Source organism: Stegostoma tigrinum, chromosome 18, assembly GCF_030684315.1.
Source record: "Stegostoma tigrinum isolate sSteTig4 chromosome 18, sSteTig4.hap1, whole genome shotgun sequence".
Lineage (NCBI taxonomy): Eukaryota > Metazoa > Chordata > Chondrichthyes > Orectolobiformes > Stegostomatidae > Stegostoma > Stegostoma tigrinum.
The window spans coordinates 60,035,093-60,050,814 of NC_081371.1; the positions used below are offsets into that span (position 1 = coordinate 60,035,093).

At 44.0% G+C, this 15,722-nt stretch overlaps 1 protein-coding gene across 3 annotated transcripts in view; it reads right to left on the reverse strand.

The window, feature by feature from the left end:
• Positions 1 to 5,202: 5,202 nt before the first annotated feature.
• The window catches only part of nup37 (nucleoporin 37), a 40,062-nt gene continuing 29,542 nt past the window's right edge, over positions 5,203 to 15,722 (reverse strand). Inside the window, exons 5-9 of one of the 3 annotated variants that reach the window (XM_048548329.2) lie at positions 11,689 to 11,779; positions 11,020 to 11,201; positions 7,464 to 7,514; positions 6,070 to 6,163; positions 5,203 to 5,458 (exon numbers count right to left, since the gene is read on the reverse strand). In XM_048548329.2, the coding sequence (XP_048404286.1) occupies positions 5,345 to 5,458; positions 6,070 to 6,163; positions 7,464 to 7,514; positions 11,020 to 11,201; positions 11,689 to 11,779 (532 nt within the window). In that variant the 3' untranslated portion in view covers positions 5,203 to 5,344. Of the gene's footprint in view, positions 5,459 to 5,501; positions 5,840 to 6,069; positions 6,164 to 7,463; positions 7,515 to 11,019; positions 11,202 to 11,688; positions 11,780 to 15,722 lie in introns of those variants that run through there. The other 2 variants (XM_059652583.1, XM_048548330.2) reach the window with 2 other exon arrangements.

The following is a 15,722-nucleotide window of genomic DNA, read 5'->3' on the forward strand; positions in this document are numbered from 1 at the left end:
AGAGATGATTAACGGGTTTTGGGGAGTCAGGAGGGGAGTTACTTGCCAGAGTATTCTTAGCCTCTTACGTGCTCTTGTAGCCTTTGTGTTTAGGTGGCGAGTCCAGTTTAGCTTCTAGACAATGATATCCCCAAGAATGTTGATAACAGGCAATTCATTGATGGTAACAAGTGGCGGTGGTTAGGATGTCTCATAACGGAGATGGTCATTTGCCTGGCATTTTTGTGGTGTGAATATTATTTGCCACTTGTCATCCAAAGCCTTGATATTAGCCAGGTCTTGTTGCATTTGAACATGCATTGCTTCAGAGGCCACGAATGGTGCTGAACATTGTGCAATCTCTGGCACATATCCCCAGTTCTGACCTTATGTTGGAGAGAAGGTCATTGTTGAAGCAGCTGAAGATGGTTGGTCTAAAATACTGCCCTGAGGAATTTCTGCAGAGATGTCCCAGATCTAACCTGAAACAACTACAAACATCTTCCTGTGTGCCAGATATGACTCCAACTTGCAGAGAGTTTGCCCCCTGATACCCACTGATTCCAGTTTTGCTAGGGCTCCTTGTGGCCTCACTTGGTTGAATGCAGCCTTGATGTCAAGGACTGTCACTCTTACCTCACCTCTGGAATTCAGCCCTTTTGTCCATGTTTGAACCAAGGCTGTGATGAGGTCAAGAGCTGAGTGGCCCTGGCAGAACCCAAAATGATAGTCAACTACAGTGTTGTGGTTCTGGAGTCACACGTAGGCCAGACCAGGTAAGAATTGCAGATTTCCTTCCCTGATAGACATTAGTAATCCAGATGGATTTTTCCAATAATCAATGGTTTCATAGTCTTAAGTAAATTCTTAATTCCAGAGTTTTTTTATTTAATTCAAATTTCACCATCTGCCATGGCGTGATTCGAATGTGCGCCGCCAGAACATTAGCAGCTGTTCTGGATTAATAGTGTTATGATACAATTAGGCCATTACCTCATGTGATCAATGATCGTGGCTCACCATCTTGCACTGATACACTTCTTGTTTGATGATGTCTCACCACACTGGCATCATGCACTACATTTTCCAGTTGTTAGTATTGCTTTCTCATAAATTAGTTGGAAAAACAACAAGGAAATTCCTCTCGAGCTCCACTAAATAAGCAGGACCAAGGAGACTATAGTTACCAATGCTATGTCAATGAATGTACTTGGCCAACTTTCCTGCCTCACTTAGTGGATTCCAGTATACTTACGGTTATAATGATAAGCTCTTCAATCCCCTTCTTAAACTTCCCAGACCCCCTCTCTTGCATTAAATCCTGAATGGTGTCCTGACATAGGACTTTAAAAGGGTTCAATACAGTAGACACAGAGAAGATATTTTTTCTTTTCTTACGAAATCATAAATAAGATAGTCACTGATGAAATTTTATTGGAAATTCAGAAGAAATTGCTTCACAAAGTGTGGGGAGAATGTGGATGGCAGTTGCACAGGGAGTGGTTAAAGTGAATTTTATATGTATTTGATATATTCTTCTTGATGGACAGATTGTTCTTGGGCTAATTGTCTGCAGCTGCTTCAATAATAGCCTTCATTCTATCATAAGGTCAGAAGTGGGGATGTTAACTGATGACTCCAAATTATTCAGCACCATTTCCAACTCTTCCATATGCTAATACAGCAAGAATTAGACAATATCTAGGCTTGGGCTGACAAGTGGATAATAACATTCGAGCCACACAAGTACCAGTCAACGAACATCTCCAACAAGAAGGAGAGGATTAGGCAGAATGGGAGGATATTTAATTGGGGAAGAGGAAACTATGATGCGATTAGACATGAGTTAGGAAGCATGGACTGGGAGCAGTTGTTCCATGGTAAGGGAACTATCGACATGTGGAGACGGTTTAAGGAACAGTTGTTGGGAGTGATGAGTAAATATGTCCCTCTGAGACAGGCAAGAAGGGGTAAGATTAAGGAACCTTGGATGACGAGAGCGGTGGAGCTTCTAGTGAAAAGGAAGAAGGTAGCTTACATAAGGTGGAGGAAGCTAGGGTCAAGTTCAGCTAGAGAGGATTACATGCAGGCAAGGAAGGAGCTCAAAAATGGTCTGAGGAGAGCCAGGAGGGGGCACGAGAAAGGCTTGGCAGAAGGAATCCGGGAAAACACAAAGGCATTTTACACTTACGTGAGGAATAAGAGAATGGTCAAAGAAAGAGTAGGGCCGATCAGAGATAGCATAGGGAACTTGTGTGTGGAGCCTGAGGAGGTAGGGGAAGCCCTAAATGAGTTTTTTGCTTCTGTCTTTACGAAAGAAACGAACTTTGTAGTGAATGAAACCTTTGAAGAGCAGGTGTGCATGCTGGAATGGATAGAGATAGACGAAGCCGATGTGCTGAAAATTTTGTCAAACATTAAGATTGACAAGTCGCCAGGCCCGGATCAGATTTGTCCTCGGCTGCTTTGGGAAGCGAGAAATGCAATTGCTTCGCCACTTGCAAAGATCTTTGCATCCTCGCTCTCCACTGGAGTCGTACCTGAGGACTGGAGAGAGGCAAATGTAATTCCTCTCTTCAAGAAAGGAAATAGGGAAATCCCCGGCAATTATAGACCGGTAAGTCTCACGTCTGTCGTCTGCAAGGTGTTAGAAAGGATTCTGAGGGATAAGATTTATGACCATCTGGAAGAGCATGGCTTGATCAAATACAGTCAACACGGCTTTGTGAGGGGTAGGTCATGCCTTACAAACCTTATCGAGTTTTTTGAGGATGCGACTAGAAAGGTTGATGAGGGTCGAGCTGTGGATGTGGTGTATATGGACTTCAGTAAGGCATTTGATAAGGTTCCCCATGGTAGGCTCATTCAGAAGGTCAGGAGGAATGGGATACAGGGGAACTTAGCTGCTTGGATACAGAATTGGCTGGCCAACAGAAGACAGCGAGTGGTAGTAGAAGGAAAATATTCTGCCTGGAAGTCAGTGGTGAGTGGAGTTCCACAGGGCTCTGTCCTTGGGCCTCTACTGTTTGTAATTTTTATTAATGACTTGGACGAGGGGATTGAAGGATGGGTCAGCAAGTTTGCAGACGACACAAAGGTCGGAGGTGTCGTTGACAGTGTAGAGGGCTGTTGTAGGCTGCAGCGGGACATTGACAGGATGCAGAGATGGGCTGAGAGGTGGCAGATGGAGTTCAACCTGGATAAATGCGAGGTGATGCATTTTGGAAGGTCGAATTTGAAAGCTGAGTACAGGATTAAGGATAGGATTCTTGGCAGCGTGGAGGAACAGAGGGATCTTGGTGCGCAGATACATAGATCCCTTAAAATGGCCACCCAAGTGGACAGGGTTGTTAAGAAAGCATATGGTGTTTTGGCTTTCATTAACAGGGGGATTGAGTTTAAGAGTCGTGAGATCTTGTTGCAGCTCTATAAAACTTTGGTTAGACCGCACTTGGAATACTGCATCCAGTTCTGGGCGCCCTATTATAGGAAAGATGTGGATGCTTTGGAGAGGGTTCAGAGGAGGTTTACCAGGATGCTGCCTGGACTGGAGGGCTTATCTTATGAAGAGAGGTTGACTGAGCTCGGTCTCTTTTCATTGGAGAAAAGGAGGAGGAGAGGGGACCTAATTGAGGTATACAAGATAATGAGAGGCATAGATAGAGTTGATAGCCAGAGACTATTTCCCAGGGCAGAAATGGCTAGCACGAGGGGTCATAGTTTTAAGCTGGTTGGTGGAAAGTATAGAGGGGATGTCAGAGGCAGGTTCTTTACGCAGAGAGTTGTGAGAGCATGGAATGCGTTGCCAGCAGCAGTTGTGGAAGCAAGGTCATTGGGGTCATTTAAGAGACTGCTGGACATGTATATGGTCACAGAAATTTGAGGGTGCATACATGAGGATCAATGGTCGGCACAACATTGTGGGCTGAAGGGCCTGTTCTGTGCTGTACTGTTCCATGTTCTATGTTCTAAGAAAGAATATAACCATTGCTCCTTGACATTCAATGGGATCACAATCACTGAATGCCCCCCTATCAAAGTTCTGGGGTGGTTATCATTATCGAGAAACCAAATTGGACTAAACACATAAACACTGTGGCTATATCAATTGGTCAGAGATTATGAATCTTGCAGCAAGTCATCACCTGATTCCTGAAAGTCCGGAAGAGAAGAATATGTCAATGGTTTGAGATGAGGTGGGGCAGGAAGAGGCTTATGAAGGGCATAAACACCAGCACAGATCTATGTGGCTTGTTTCTGTGCTGTAAACACTGTGTAAGGTCTACCTCCTTGATCAAGCTTTGGCCACCTGTCCTAATAACATTTCAGTGTCATAAAAGTTGTTTGATAATGCTCTTGGAAAGCACCTTGGGACATGTTCCAGAACAACACAACACTGCCATTTATTTAGCAATGTGGAAAATTACCCATCTATGTCCTGTCCAGAAAAAGCAAGTCCAATCCAACCTGGTTAATTACAGAAACAAAAACAGAAATCGCTGGAAACGTTCAGCAGGTCCAGCATCATCTGTGGAGATAAATCAGAGTTAACGTTTTGGCTCGAGTGACCTTTCTTCAGAACTCCTTACAGCAACTTCGGTTCTTTCAGTTTTTATCTTGTCAATTACGACAGTGTACTACCAATCAGCAAAGTGGTGCAAGTTATTAATAGTACTATTAAGTGGCACCTGGTCAACAATAGCCTGTTTGTTGAAGTTCTGTTGTAAAACAGGAAATAAATGTGATGGAATACTTGCTTAGATGAGTGCAGCTTCAACAATGCTCAAGAAACTTGACACAGTCTAAGACAAAACAATCCCAATTGCAACCCCCACCCATCTAACACCTTTGATATTTACTCCCTCTTATCAGAAGCAGCAGCTTATACAAGATACTCTGCAGTAATTCACCAATGCTCAATTTACAGCATGTTCCAAACTAAAATCTCAACCATCCAGAAAGACAATGGCAGCAGATACATGGAAAGACCACTGCCTGCAAGTCCCACTCCAAGCAACACATCATTCTGATTTGGAAATATATTACCATTTCCTTACTGTCTTGGAGCCAAAATCCTGACACCCCCACCCTTTAACAGCACTGTGGTCTACCAATGCCCCACAGCCTGTCAATGAATGGGAAAAGTTAAAGTATCAAAAAGGTACAATACAAATTGTTTCTGCAAATAAATGAATCACATAATTAAAAAGTACAATGGAGAAATCTTTAATTTTCAGCCTCAGTTCATGATTACGTATTTTAGTGCTATGGATCGAGTCAGTATTCACATCAACTCATTTTAATTAATCCAGAACGCAACTTGAAAATATTTCACAATCTGGCTGAAAAACCAAAGTATTTTCTTCTACATCTCTGTCATCCAAAATAAAACCTTCCGATCTCCACCAACTGCACATAATGGAAGAGTCCGATGCCAGCTCAGTCCTGAAGCCACAGGTGCAGAGCCAAACAAAATGGCCTGCAGAAAAGAGAAAAAAAAAGTTTGATTTTTTTTGGACAAATGCCATGGTCAGCCTGCCTCAGCTACTATGCTTAATTCAGACTCAGAGAAGTGGAGGTGCTCTCCTTGCCAACATTTACTTCTCTGCCCATAGCTAACCATCCCATTTGCTATTTGCAAGAACTTGCTGATAAGACAGCTGAGTTTGTCCACAACTGTGAATACCCTTTGTGACAAAAAAAATTCATTACCTTAAATATTTTGGAACGCCCTGTAGAGTATGTGTACATCACATCTGTTCTCGATTGTGAATATAAAAGATCCCATGATGCTATTTCAAGGATGTGGGAGGGTGTTTATCCTCAATGTCTTTGCTCATATTTATTTGTCAGTTATCACCTAATAACAGATTATCCAGTCATTATCACATTGCTACTTGTGGGAGTATTCTGAGTGAAAACTGGCTGCTAGGTTTCCTATGCTATAACAGCAACACTTCAATAAACGTACTTAATTGGCTGCAAAGTGGTTTTCGACATCCTGAAGTAACATAAGGGTTTGAAGAACTAGGCATTCTCCTGAAGCTGACTGATAATTACTGAGAAACACGGTGTATATTTGTGCCATACCTGGGGATGACCCAAATGATGGACGAGTAATTGGCTGTTCATCTTGCCTGGGTAGCCAGTCGTCGCAAAAAGATTCTCATTGGCTTTTGACCATCTAGGTGACAAATAATAGAATTTATATAGAGCAAATAGAGTCTGTCAACCAGCTACAAAGGTGCAAGTCAGGAGTGTGATGGAATACCCCCCACTTTCCCGGATAAGTGAAGCTCCAACAACTCTTAAGAAGCTTGACACCAGCCAGGACAAAGCAGTTCACTTGTTTGGCACCATATCCGTAAACAATCATTCCTTCCATCGATGGCATTCAGTAGCAGCAGTGTGTACCATCTACGAGATGCACTGTAGAAATTAACCCAGGCTCCTTACACAGCACTTTCCAAACTCTTGACCACTATCAGGCCAAAGGGCAAGGCCTGCAGATACAAAGGAACACCATCATGTGTAATTTCCCCCTCAAGCCAAACAACAGGATAAGTTGGAGCTATAGTGTTGTTCCTTCACTATCAATGAGCTAAAATCTTTGGGCACCTTCCCTAATAGCATTGTGGGTGTATCTACACTAACTGAACTGCAACACCTCAAGAATGTAGCTCACTGCCACCTTTGGAAGGGCATTTCGGAAAGGACACAAATGCTAACCAGCAAAGCCCACAAATTTAATGGAGAAAGAAAATTCATCTCACTTCCTGTTGGTTATATGATGCAACGGTAATAGAGTTATGAACCATCCATAGTCTCGATGAATGAGTCGATAACAGACCTAGACATGGGGTGAAGAACACCCTGCTCCCCCTACCACCTGCCAAGAGCTTTGTGGATCATTGTCCAAACTCACTATTAGTATCAAACACACTGCACTCAGCATGCATTATGTCTTACATTATTTACATATTGTATCCAATAGTGGTGTCATAATGAAGGAAAACACAACAATTAATCCAACGTATTCTCTAATCCAATAACCAATATGACCAGGAATGCATTGTCTGAAAAAAGTATTAGAATCAGACTCAAAACTAACTTTCTGAAAGAGAATTATAGATCAAAATTGCCAGGCTATGGGGAAATAATGAGAGAATGCAACAAATTACAGAGTTTTTCAAAGAGATAGCATGAGTACAGTGGCTGAATGGCCTTCATTTGTGCACATTTCTAAGAACAAACTCCTTCACCCAATGCCTGTTCCCAATAATTAATCCAATGAAATCTCTTGATTAATTTTAAACTGTCTGAAGCAGTTCTTGCTTGTTTTATCTCTGCCCCTCAGCTCAGCCATTTGAAGTTGACCAGCTCTATACAGTACTCTATAGTACTCGGATGCTAGATTTTTGAGCAAATAATATTTTGCTAACGAAAGGAATGGGCCTCACATCAATCAATAAATTCTCACTCACCGGAACTGTCGCGCTCCATCCAAGTGTGATGGTCTCTTCTCTTGAGGGTAACTGCAAGGCAGAAAATAGACATGTAAAGAAAAATAGCGCGGATGCTGGAAATCTGAAATAAAAACAGAAACATAAGAAACACTCAGCAGATCTGGCAGCATCTGTGGACAGAGAAATATAGTCAACTTTCAGATCTATTAATTTTTATCAGAATATGCAGGGACACACAACTAACAAGGGGAAGCAATGGTCTGCTGAAATTACTGGACTGTTAAGCCAGAGACCCAGGTAATGTTCCGAAGACCAGGGATCAAATTGCACCACGGCAGATTGTGGAATTTGAATTCAAACAAAAAGTCTGGAATTAAGAGTTTAATGAAGACCATGAATCCATGACCAATTGTCAGAAAAAAACCCGATCTGGTTCAGTTGTGCTCTTTAGGGAAGGAAACTACCATCTTTACCTGGTCTGGCCTACGTGTGACTCCAGACCCACAGCAATGTGGTTGACTCAATCAGGGATTGGCAATAAACGCTGGTCTAGCCAGTGACATCTTCATCCTATGAATGAATACAAAAAAAAACTGGCGAAGGCCCAGAGGGCCCCTTGGACTGCCCTCCCTTCAAAGCATCATGGTTAATCTTCTGCCTCACTATTGTTTAATCCCTTGGCGTTCAAATATCTATGAACTTATACGTCAAATTTACTCAACAACTGACCACCTACAGCACTCTCCAAGGTATCATAATCCTCGAAGTGAGGGAATGTTTCTGCATCTATGTCCTGAATGGCTTACCTTTATTCTAAGACTGTGACCCTATGTTTTAGATTCTCCAAATTGGGGAAACATTTTCTCAGCATCAACCCCATCAAGCCACTTAAGAATTCTACGCACTTCCATTACATCACCTCCTATTTTCCTGAATTCAATGAATACAAGTCTAGTCTACGCTGTCTCTCCTCACAGGACAGATAAAGCAAGCTATTTTATATCCTAACATATGGAGCATAACAAACAGCTCTTTCCTTCACCTGTTTACAACTGGCTGTACTTAACAAGCCTTTGCTTACCACACCTAAGATAATAATGTCACATATTAGTTGTTGAATAAGTGCTGTTTAATCACAATCCCATGTGCAAGGAATTCCAGTAGCAACCAATCTGAGGTCATCATTCAGGTTTACCATGTAGCTCACTTAGACATCCTGCGAGCTACACACATTCAAGTACAAGGCCTGTCCTTTGCAAACGTAGAAACATAGAAAGCAGGAGTAGTGAGCCTGCCAAATCCTGCTCCGTCTTCAGTACGATCAGAACTGATTATCTGACTCAGTTCCCTGTTCCCACTTTGTTCTCTTATCCCTGGATCACATTAACCCCAAGAACAATATCTAACTGCTTCTTGAAAACAATCAATACTTTGGCCTCAATAGCTTTGTAGACAGAGAATTTCTCAGGCTCTGGATAAAGAAATTTCTCACCTCAGTCCTAAATGGCCTACTCAGTATCCTAAAATGTGACCCTTAGTTCTGGACTCTCCAGTCAGGGGGAAAATCCACCCTGCACTTATCCTATCTAATTCCGTTATAATGTTCCAGATTTCTTTGAGATTCCCCTCACGCTTCTATATAGTCCTAACCAATCTTGCCTGTCTTCATTTGTCAATCCTGCCATTCCAGGAATCAGTTGTTCCACTCCCTCCATCGACAGAACATCCTTCCCCAAATAAGGAAACCAAAACTGAACATAAGATTTGGTCTCACCAAAGCCCCATACAATTGCAGCAAGACATCGCTGCTCCTGTACTTGAATCCTCTCAATATGAAGCCCATTTGTCTTCTTCACTACCTGCTGCATCTGCATGCTTTCCTCACACTGACTGGTGTACAAGAACGCCCAAGTCTTGTTGCATCTTCCCCTTTTCCAATCTATCACCACCCAAGGAATAATCTGCCTTCCTGTTTTTACTGCCAAACTGGATAACCTCACCTTTATCCACATAATACTTAATCTGCCATACAATCACTCCACTTGTCCAACAAAAAAGAAAAGGGCCTTTATTCCACTAAACAAAAACTCAGGGGCAACTGTTTGCTGATGCAATCGCCACGGCAATACCTGAATGACAGCTGACCTGCCTGCTTTAAATTTAAACAAAAGCTTGAAGGATAACTTAGCTGGCTGATTTTTCTTGGCAACGTGTCTATCAATAAAAATCCTCTTCCCATGCAGTTATTCTTTCGGAATGTATTCTTGCATATGTCCCAACGAGTGCATGATTTTTTTTATTCATTCACAGGATGTGGGCACTGCTGACTAGACTAGTGATTTTTGCCCATCCCTAATTGCCCAGAGAACAGTTAGGAGTCACATGTATGCCTGACCAGGTAGGGACGACAGTTTCCTTCCCTAAAGGACACTAGTGAACCAGATGGGTTTTTCTGACAATCGGAAATGGCTTCATGGTCATCATTAGACTTTTTAGTTCCAGATTTTTATTGAATTCAGACTCCACCATTTGCAATGGTCTCCAGAATATCACCTTGGTCTCTAGATTAATAGTCTAGTCATAATACTATTACGCCATTGCCTCCCCTTGTTTTGATGAAAGGCTTTGATAGCATGCATCTTTTTTATGCCATGTTATATTCAAACTGCCTTATCCTTGCCCACTCACCCAACCCATCTGTCTCCCTCTATTAGCCTTTGTGTCATGAACTCTTACTTTCCTACCATAATTTTGTTTCAAGAGAAGATGATCTCGGAATAAGGAACTAAGACATTTAAGACTGAGACGAGTAGAAATTTCTTCACATAGGGTGGTAAACCTTTGGAATTCTTTACCCCAGAGAACTGAGGAAGCCCAACCTTTGTGCAGTTTCGAGGCAGAAATCAATAGATTCTTGGAGACGAGGAAGGAATAAAGGAATATAGGATAATTTGTGAAAGTTGCATTGATGTAGATGGTTAGTTATGATCTTATTGAATGGCACAGCAGGCTCAAGAAGCTGATCGTCTTACTCCCTTGTTTATAACTTGGATATGCAACACACAGTCTCCTTGTCCAAGTCATTAGCGTAGATTGTAAACAGCTTTGCTAGTTGCTGCTTGCCAACCTGAAAAAGGCCCATTTACTCTTAAATCAGTTTCTGGGAAAAGGAGCCCCAATCTACTTAGTCTTGTCTCACTGACACCGTCTCTGTTCTAGTGTCTTTCTATTTAATCTTCTGTGAGTGAAATTGTTCACAGTAATCCAAGTGTGGTCTAACCAAGAGTCAATACAAATTTAACATAAAGGTTCTCTGACCTAGAGATGAAGATAATTACAATAATATTTATATTCACAGAAGCTACATATATATATTTTATATACACATATGCCCTTTAACTTTTCATCCCATTCACAACCAGATATTTAACTCCTTTGATACTTTCCACCTCTATTTTTCGTAGCTAAATTCAGAATTCAGTCATCGAAGGTTTTACGTCATCGTCACAAAGGATTATTCGATCGATTCCCACTGCACCTCCCTCAGTCTTCCCAAGAATTCCCAGCACGGTACCTGGAGCGAGTGATATCCCAGATCAACCAATCATTCCCCGCAACCGCACCAACTTTGATGGTGTTGCCCAAACACCAGTCTGCTGACATCAATGGCATCTGCCCACAGTCCAGAGACAGGATGGCCTGCAGAGTGACCAGGTCATAAAAACGAATGATCCCATTCTTTTGTGCCACCATCAGCTAGAAAGACAAAAGCACAAAGTCACCATCGTATCACCATATTGAAGATACTCTGGATGTCAGCACGTATTGACTTGACAGGCTGAATGGCATGCATCATTATGAGAGGTTTGGTCCTCAAATTAATGCCATAGAAGTTGGCAGTAACATCTGATTGATCTGGAGGAGTTAAACTATTATACCCCATGCTTGGGTGACAGGATAAAGCTTGGAGGTTGTATTTGAAGAGGCTTTTGAAACAGATGGGTTTCAACAAAGTGGCCATTTTGGGGAGGGTTTCAGAGTGAGCCTCCCCCACAGTTGTAATTTACAAAGTTGATGTGTATTTTTAGTTTGTTCATGGCATGTTAAGTCACGACATTCCAACGTGTCTCATATCAATGTTCCAACCTTTCCAATTATGGATTCAGTTGAGTGCTTTCTCTTTCCATCACAAGGTCACAGCAGTGAGCAAAAATACGACTGTGGAAAATAAAAACAAGCTAACCTTGTACATCTCCTCAGGATGCCAACACAAGCTCATTCCTGGAGAGTGAAGGAGAAACGATGTCTTTTGGTTTCCATCAAGGTCCCAGATACTGCAATACATTTAAGAACAATATGCATCACCCCAAATAATGGCTATTCAATCTATTTAAGATACCAGATGCAGAGATGTGCTTATTTACCTATTACCTCTTCTGTTGTAACACAGTTAATTAATCCAAATTAGAACATAGAACATTACGGCACAGTACAGGCCCTTCGGCCCTCGACGTTGTGCCGACCTGCCATACCAATCTGAAGCCCATCTAACCTACACTATTCCATGTACGTGCATATGCTTGTCCAATGACGACTTAACTGTACTTAAAGTTGGCGAATCTACTACCGTTGCAGACAAAGCGTTCCATACCCTCACTACTCTCTGAATAAAGAAAGAGGTATGATATCTGTCCTATATCTTTCACCCCTCAATTTAAAGCTATGCCCCCTCATGCTTGCCGTCACCATCCTTGGAAAAAGGATCTCCCTATCCACCTTATCTAACCCTGTGATTATCATATATGTCTCAATTAAGTCACCTGTCAACCTTCTTCTCTCTAACAAAAACAGCCTCAAGTCCCTCAGCCTTTCCTCGTAAGACCTTCCCTCCATACCAGGCAACATCCTAGTAAATCTCCTCGGCACCCTTTCCAAAGCTTCCACATCCTTCTTATAATGCTGTGACCAGAACTGTATGCAATACTCCAAGTGTGGCCGCACTAGAGTTTTGTACAGCTGCAGCATAACCTCTTGGTTCCGGAACTTGATCCCTCTATTAATAAAAACTAAAACACTCTATGCCTTCTTAACAGTGATAATGGGAACTACAGATGCTGGAGAATCCAAGATAATAAAATGTGAGGCTGGATGAACACAGCAGGCCCAGCAGCATCTCAGGAGCACAAAAGCTGACGTTTCGGGCCTAGACACTTCATCAGAGAGGTGGATGGGGTGAGGGTTCTGGGATAAATAGGGAGAGAGGGGAGGCGGACCGAAGATGAAGAGAAGATAGATGGGGAGGAGAGTATAGGTGGGGAGGTAGGGAGGGGATAGGTCAGTCCAGGGAAGACGGACAGGTCAAGGAGGTGGGATGAGGTTAGTAGGTAGGAGATGGAGGTGTGGCTTGGGGTGGGAGGAAGGGATGGGTGAGAGGAAGAACAGGTTAGGGAGGCAGAGACAGGTTGGACTGGTTTTGGGATGCAGTGGATGGAGGGGAAGAGCTGGGCTGGTTGTGTGGTGCAGTGGGGGGAGGGGACGAACTGGGCTGGTTTTGCGATGCGGTGGGGGAAGGGGAGATTTTGAAGCTGGTGAAGTCCACATTGATACCATTGGGCTGCAGGGTTCCCAAGCGGAATATGAGTTGCTGTTCCTCCAACTTTCGGGTGGCATCATTGTGGCACTGCAGGAGGCCCATGATGGACATGTCATCTAAAGAATGGGAGGGGGAGTGGAAATGGTTTGCGACTGGGAGGTGCAGTTGTTTATTGCGAACCGAGCGGAGGTGTTCTGCAAAGCGGTCCCCAAGCCTCCGCTTGGTTTCCCCAATGTAGAGGTAGCCACACCAGGTACAATGGATGCAGTACACCACATTGGCAGATGCGCAGGTGAACCTCTGCTTAATGTGGAAAGTCATCTTGGGGCCTGGGATAGGGGTGAGGGAGGAGGTGTGGGGGCAAGTGTAGCATTTCCTGCGGTTGCAGGGGAAGGTGCCGGGTGTGGTGGGGTTGGAGGGCAGTGTGAAGCGAACAAGGGAGTCACGGAGAGAGTGGTCTCTCCGGAAAGCAGACAGGGGTGGGGATGGAAAAATGTCTTGGGTGGTGGGGTCGGATTGTAGATGGCGGAAGTGTCGGAGGATGATGCGTTGTATCCGGAGGTTGGTGGGGTGGTGTGTGAGAACGAGGGGGATCCTCTTTGGGCGGTTGTGGCGGGGGCGGGCGCATCATCTTCCAACACTTCCGCCATCAACAATCCGACCCCACCACCCAAGACATTTTTCCATCCCCACCCCTGTCTGCTTTCCGGAGAGACCACTCTCTCCGTGACTCCCTTGTTCGCTCCACACTGCCCTCCAACCCCACCACACCCGGCACCTTCCCCTGCAACCGCAGGAAATGCTACACATGCCCCCACACCTCCTCCCTCACCCCTATCCCAGGCCCCAAGATGACTTTCCACATTAAGCAGAGGTTCACCTGCACATCTGCCAATGTGCTATACTGCATCCGCTGTACCCGGTGTGGCTTCCTCTACATTGGGGAAACCAAGCGGAGGCTTGGGGACCGCTTTGCAGAACACCTCCGCTCGGTTCGCAATAAACAACTGCACCTCCCAGTCGCAAACCATTTCCACTCCCCCTCCCATTCTTTAGATGACATGTCCATCATGGGCCTCCTGCAGTGCCACAATGATGCCACCCGAAGGTTGGAGGAACAGCAACTCATATTCCGCTTGGGAACCCTGCAGCCCAATGGTATCAATGTGGACTTCACCAGCTTCAAAATCTCCCCTTCCCCACCGCATCCCAAAACCAGCCCAATTCATCCCCTCCCCCCACTGCACCACACAACCAGCCCAGCTCTTCCCCTCCACCCACTGCATCCCAAAACCAGTCCAACCTGTCTCTGCCTCCCTAACCTGTTCTTCCTCTCACCCATCCCTTCCTCCCACCCCAAGCCGCACCTCCATCTCCTACCTACTAACCTCATCCCACCTCCTTGACCTGTCTGTCTTCCCTGGACTGACCTATCCCCTCCCTACCTCCCCACCGATACTCTCCTCTCCACCTATCTTCTTTTCTCTCCATCTTCGGTCCGCCTCCCCCTCTCTCCCTATTTATTCCAGAACCCTCACCCCATCCCCCTCTCTGATGAAGTGTCTAGGCCCGAAACGTCAGCTTTTGTGCTCCTGAGATGCTGCTGGACATGCCTTCTTAACAGCCCTGTCAACCTGGGTGGCAACTTTCAAGGATCTGTGTACATGGACACCGAGATCTCTCTGCTCATCTACACTACCAAGAATCTTACCATTAGCCCAGTACTTTGCCTTCCGGTTACTCCGACCAAAGTGCATCACCTCACACTTGTCCGCATTAAACTCCATTTGCCACCTCTCAGCCCAGCTCTGCAGCTTATCTATGTCTCTCTGCAACCTACAGCATCCTTCGTCACTATTCACAACTCCACCGACCTTAGTGTCGTCTGCAAATTTACTAATCCATCCTTCTACGCCCTCATCCAGGTCGTTTATAAAAAAGACGAACAGCAGTGGACCCAACACCCACCCTTGTGGTACACCACTAGTAACTGCTCTCCAGGATGAACATTTCCCATCAACTACCACCCTCTGTTTTCTTTCAGCAAGCCAATTTCCAATCCAAACTGCTATATCTCCCACAATCCCATTCCTCCACATTTTGTACAAGAGCCTATTGTGGAGAACCTTATTGGAAGCCTTGCTGAAATCCATATACACCACATCAACCGGTTTACTCCCATCTACCCGTTTGGTCACCTTCTCAAAGAACTCAATAAGGTTTGTGAGGCATTGACTGATACCAGCATTTTGTGCATGGTAGAATCTCACAAACAATAATGAAATAAATTAGCCATCATTTTGTTTTTTTTGGTGAAATCAGTTAAAAGCTCAATAAGACCATAAGACATAGGGGGAGAAGTAGGCCATTCAGCCAATCAAGTCAATGAGATCACAGTTGAAGTGATAATCCTCAATGCCACTTCCTTGCCTTTTCCACAGAACTCTTGATTTCCTTATTAATTAAAGTTAGCATTGAATATACTTTACAGTTCAGCATCTACCGTCCTCTCGGTAAAGAATTCTACATGTTCACAATCCTCGAAGCAAAAAAATTCCTCTTCATTTATGTCTTGTATAGGTCCTTTGTTCTAGCTTTTCCTTTGTTCATTCGGGGGTGAGGGCAACACTGACCAGGCAGCATTTATTGCCCATCCCTAATTGCCTACAGGGCCGTTCAGAATA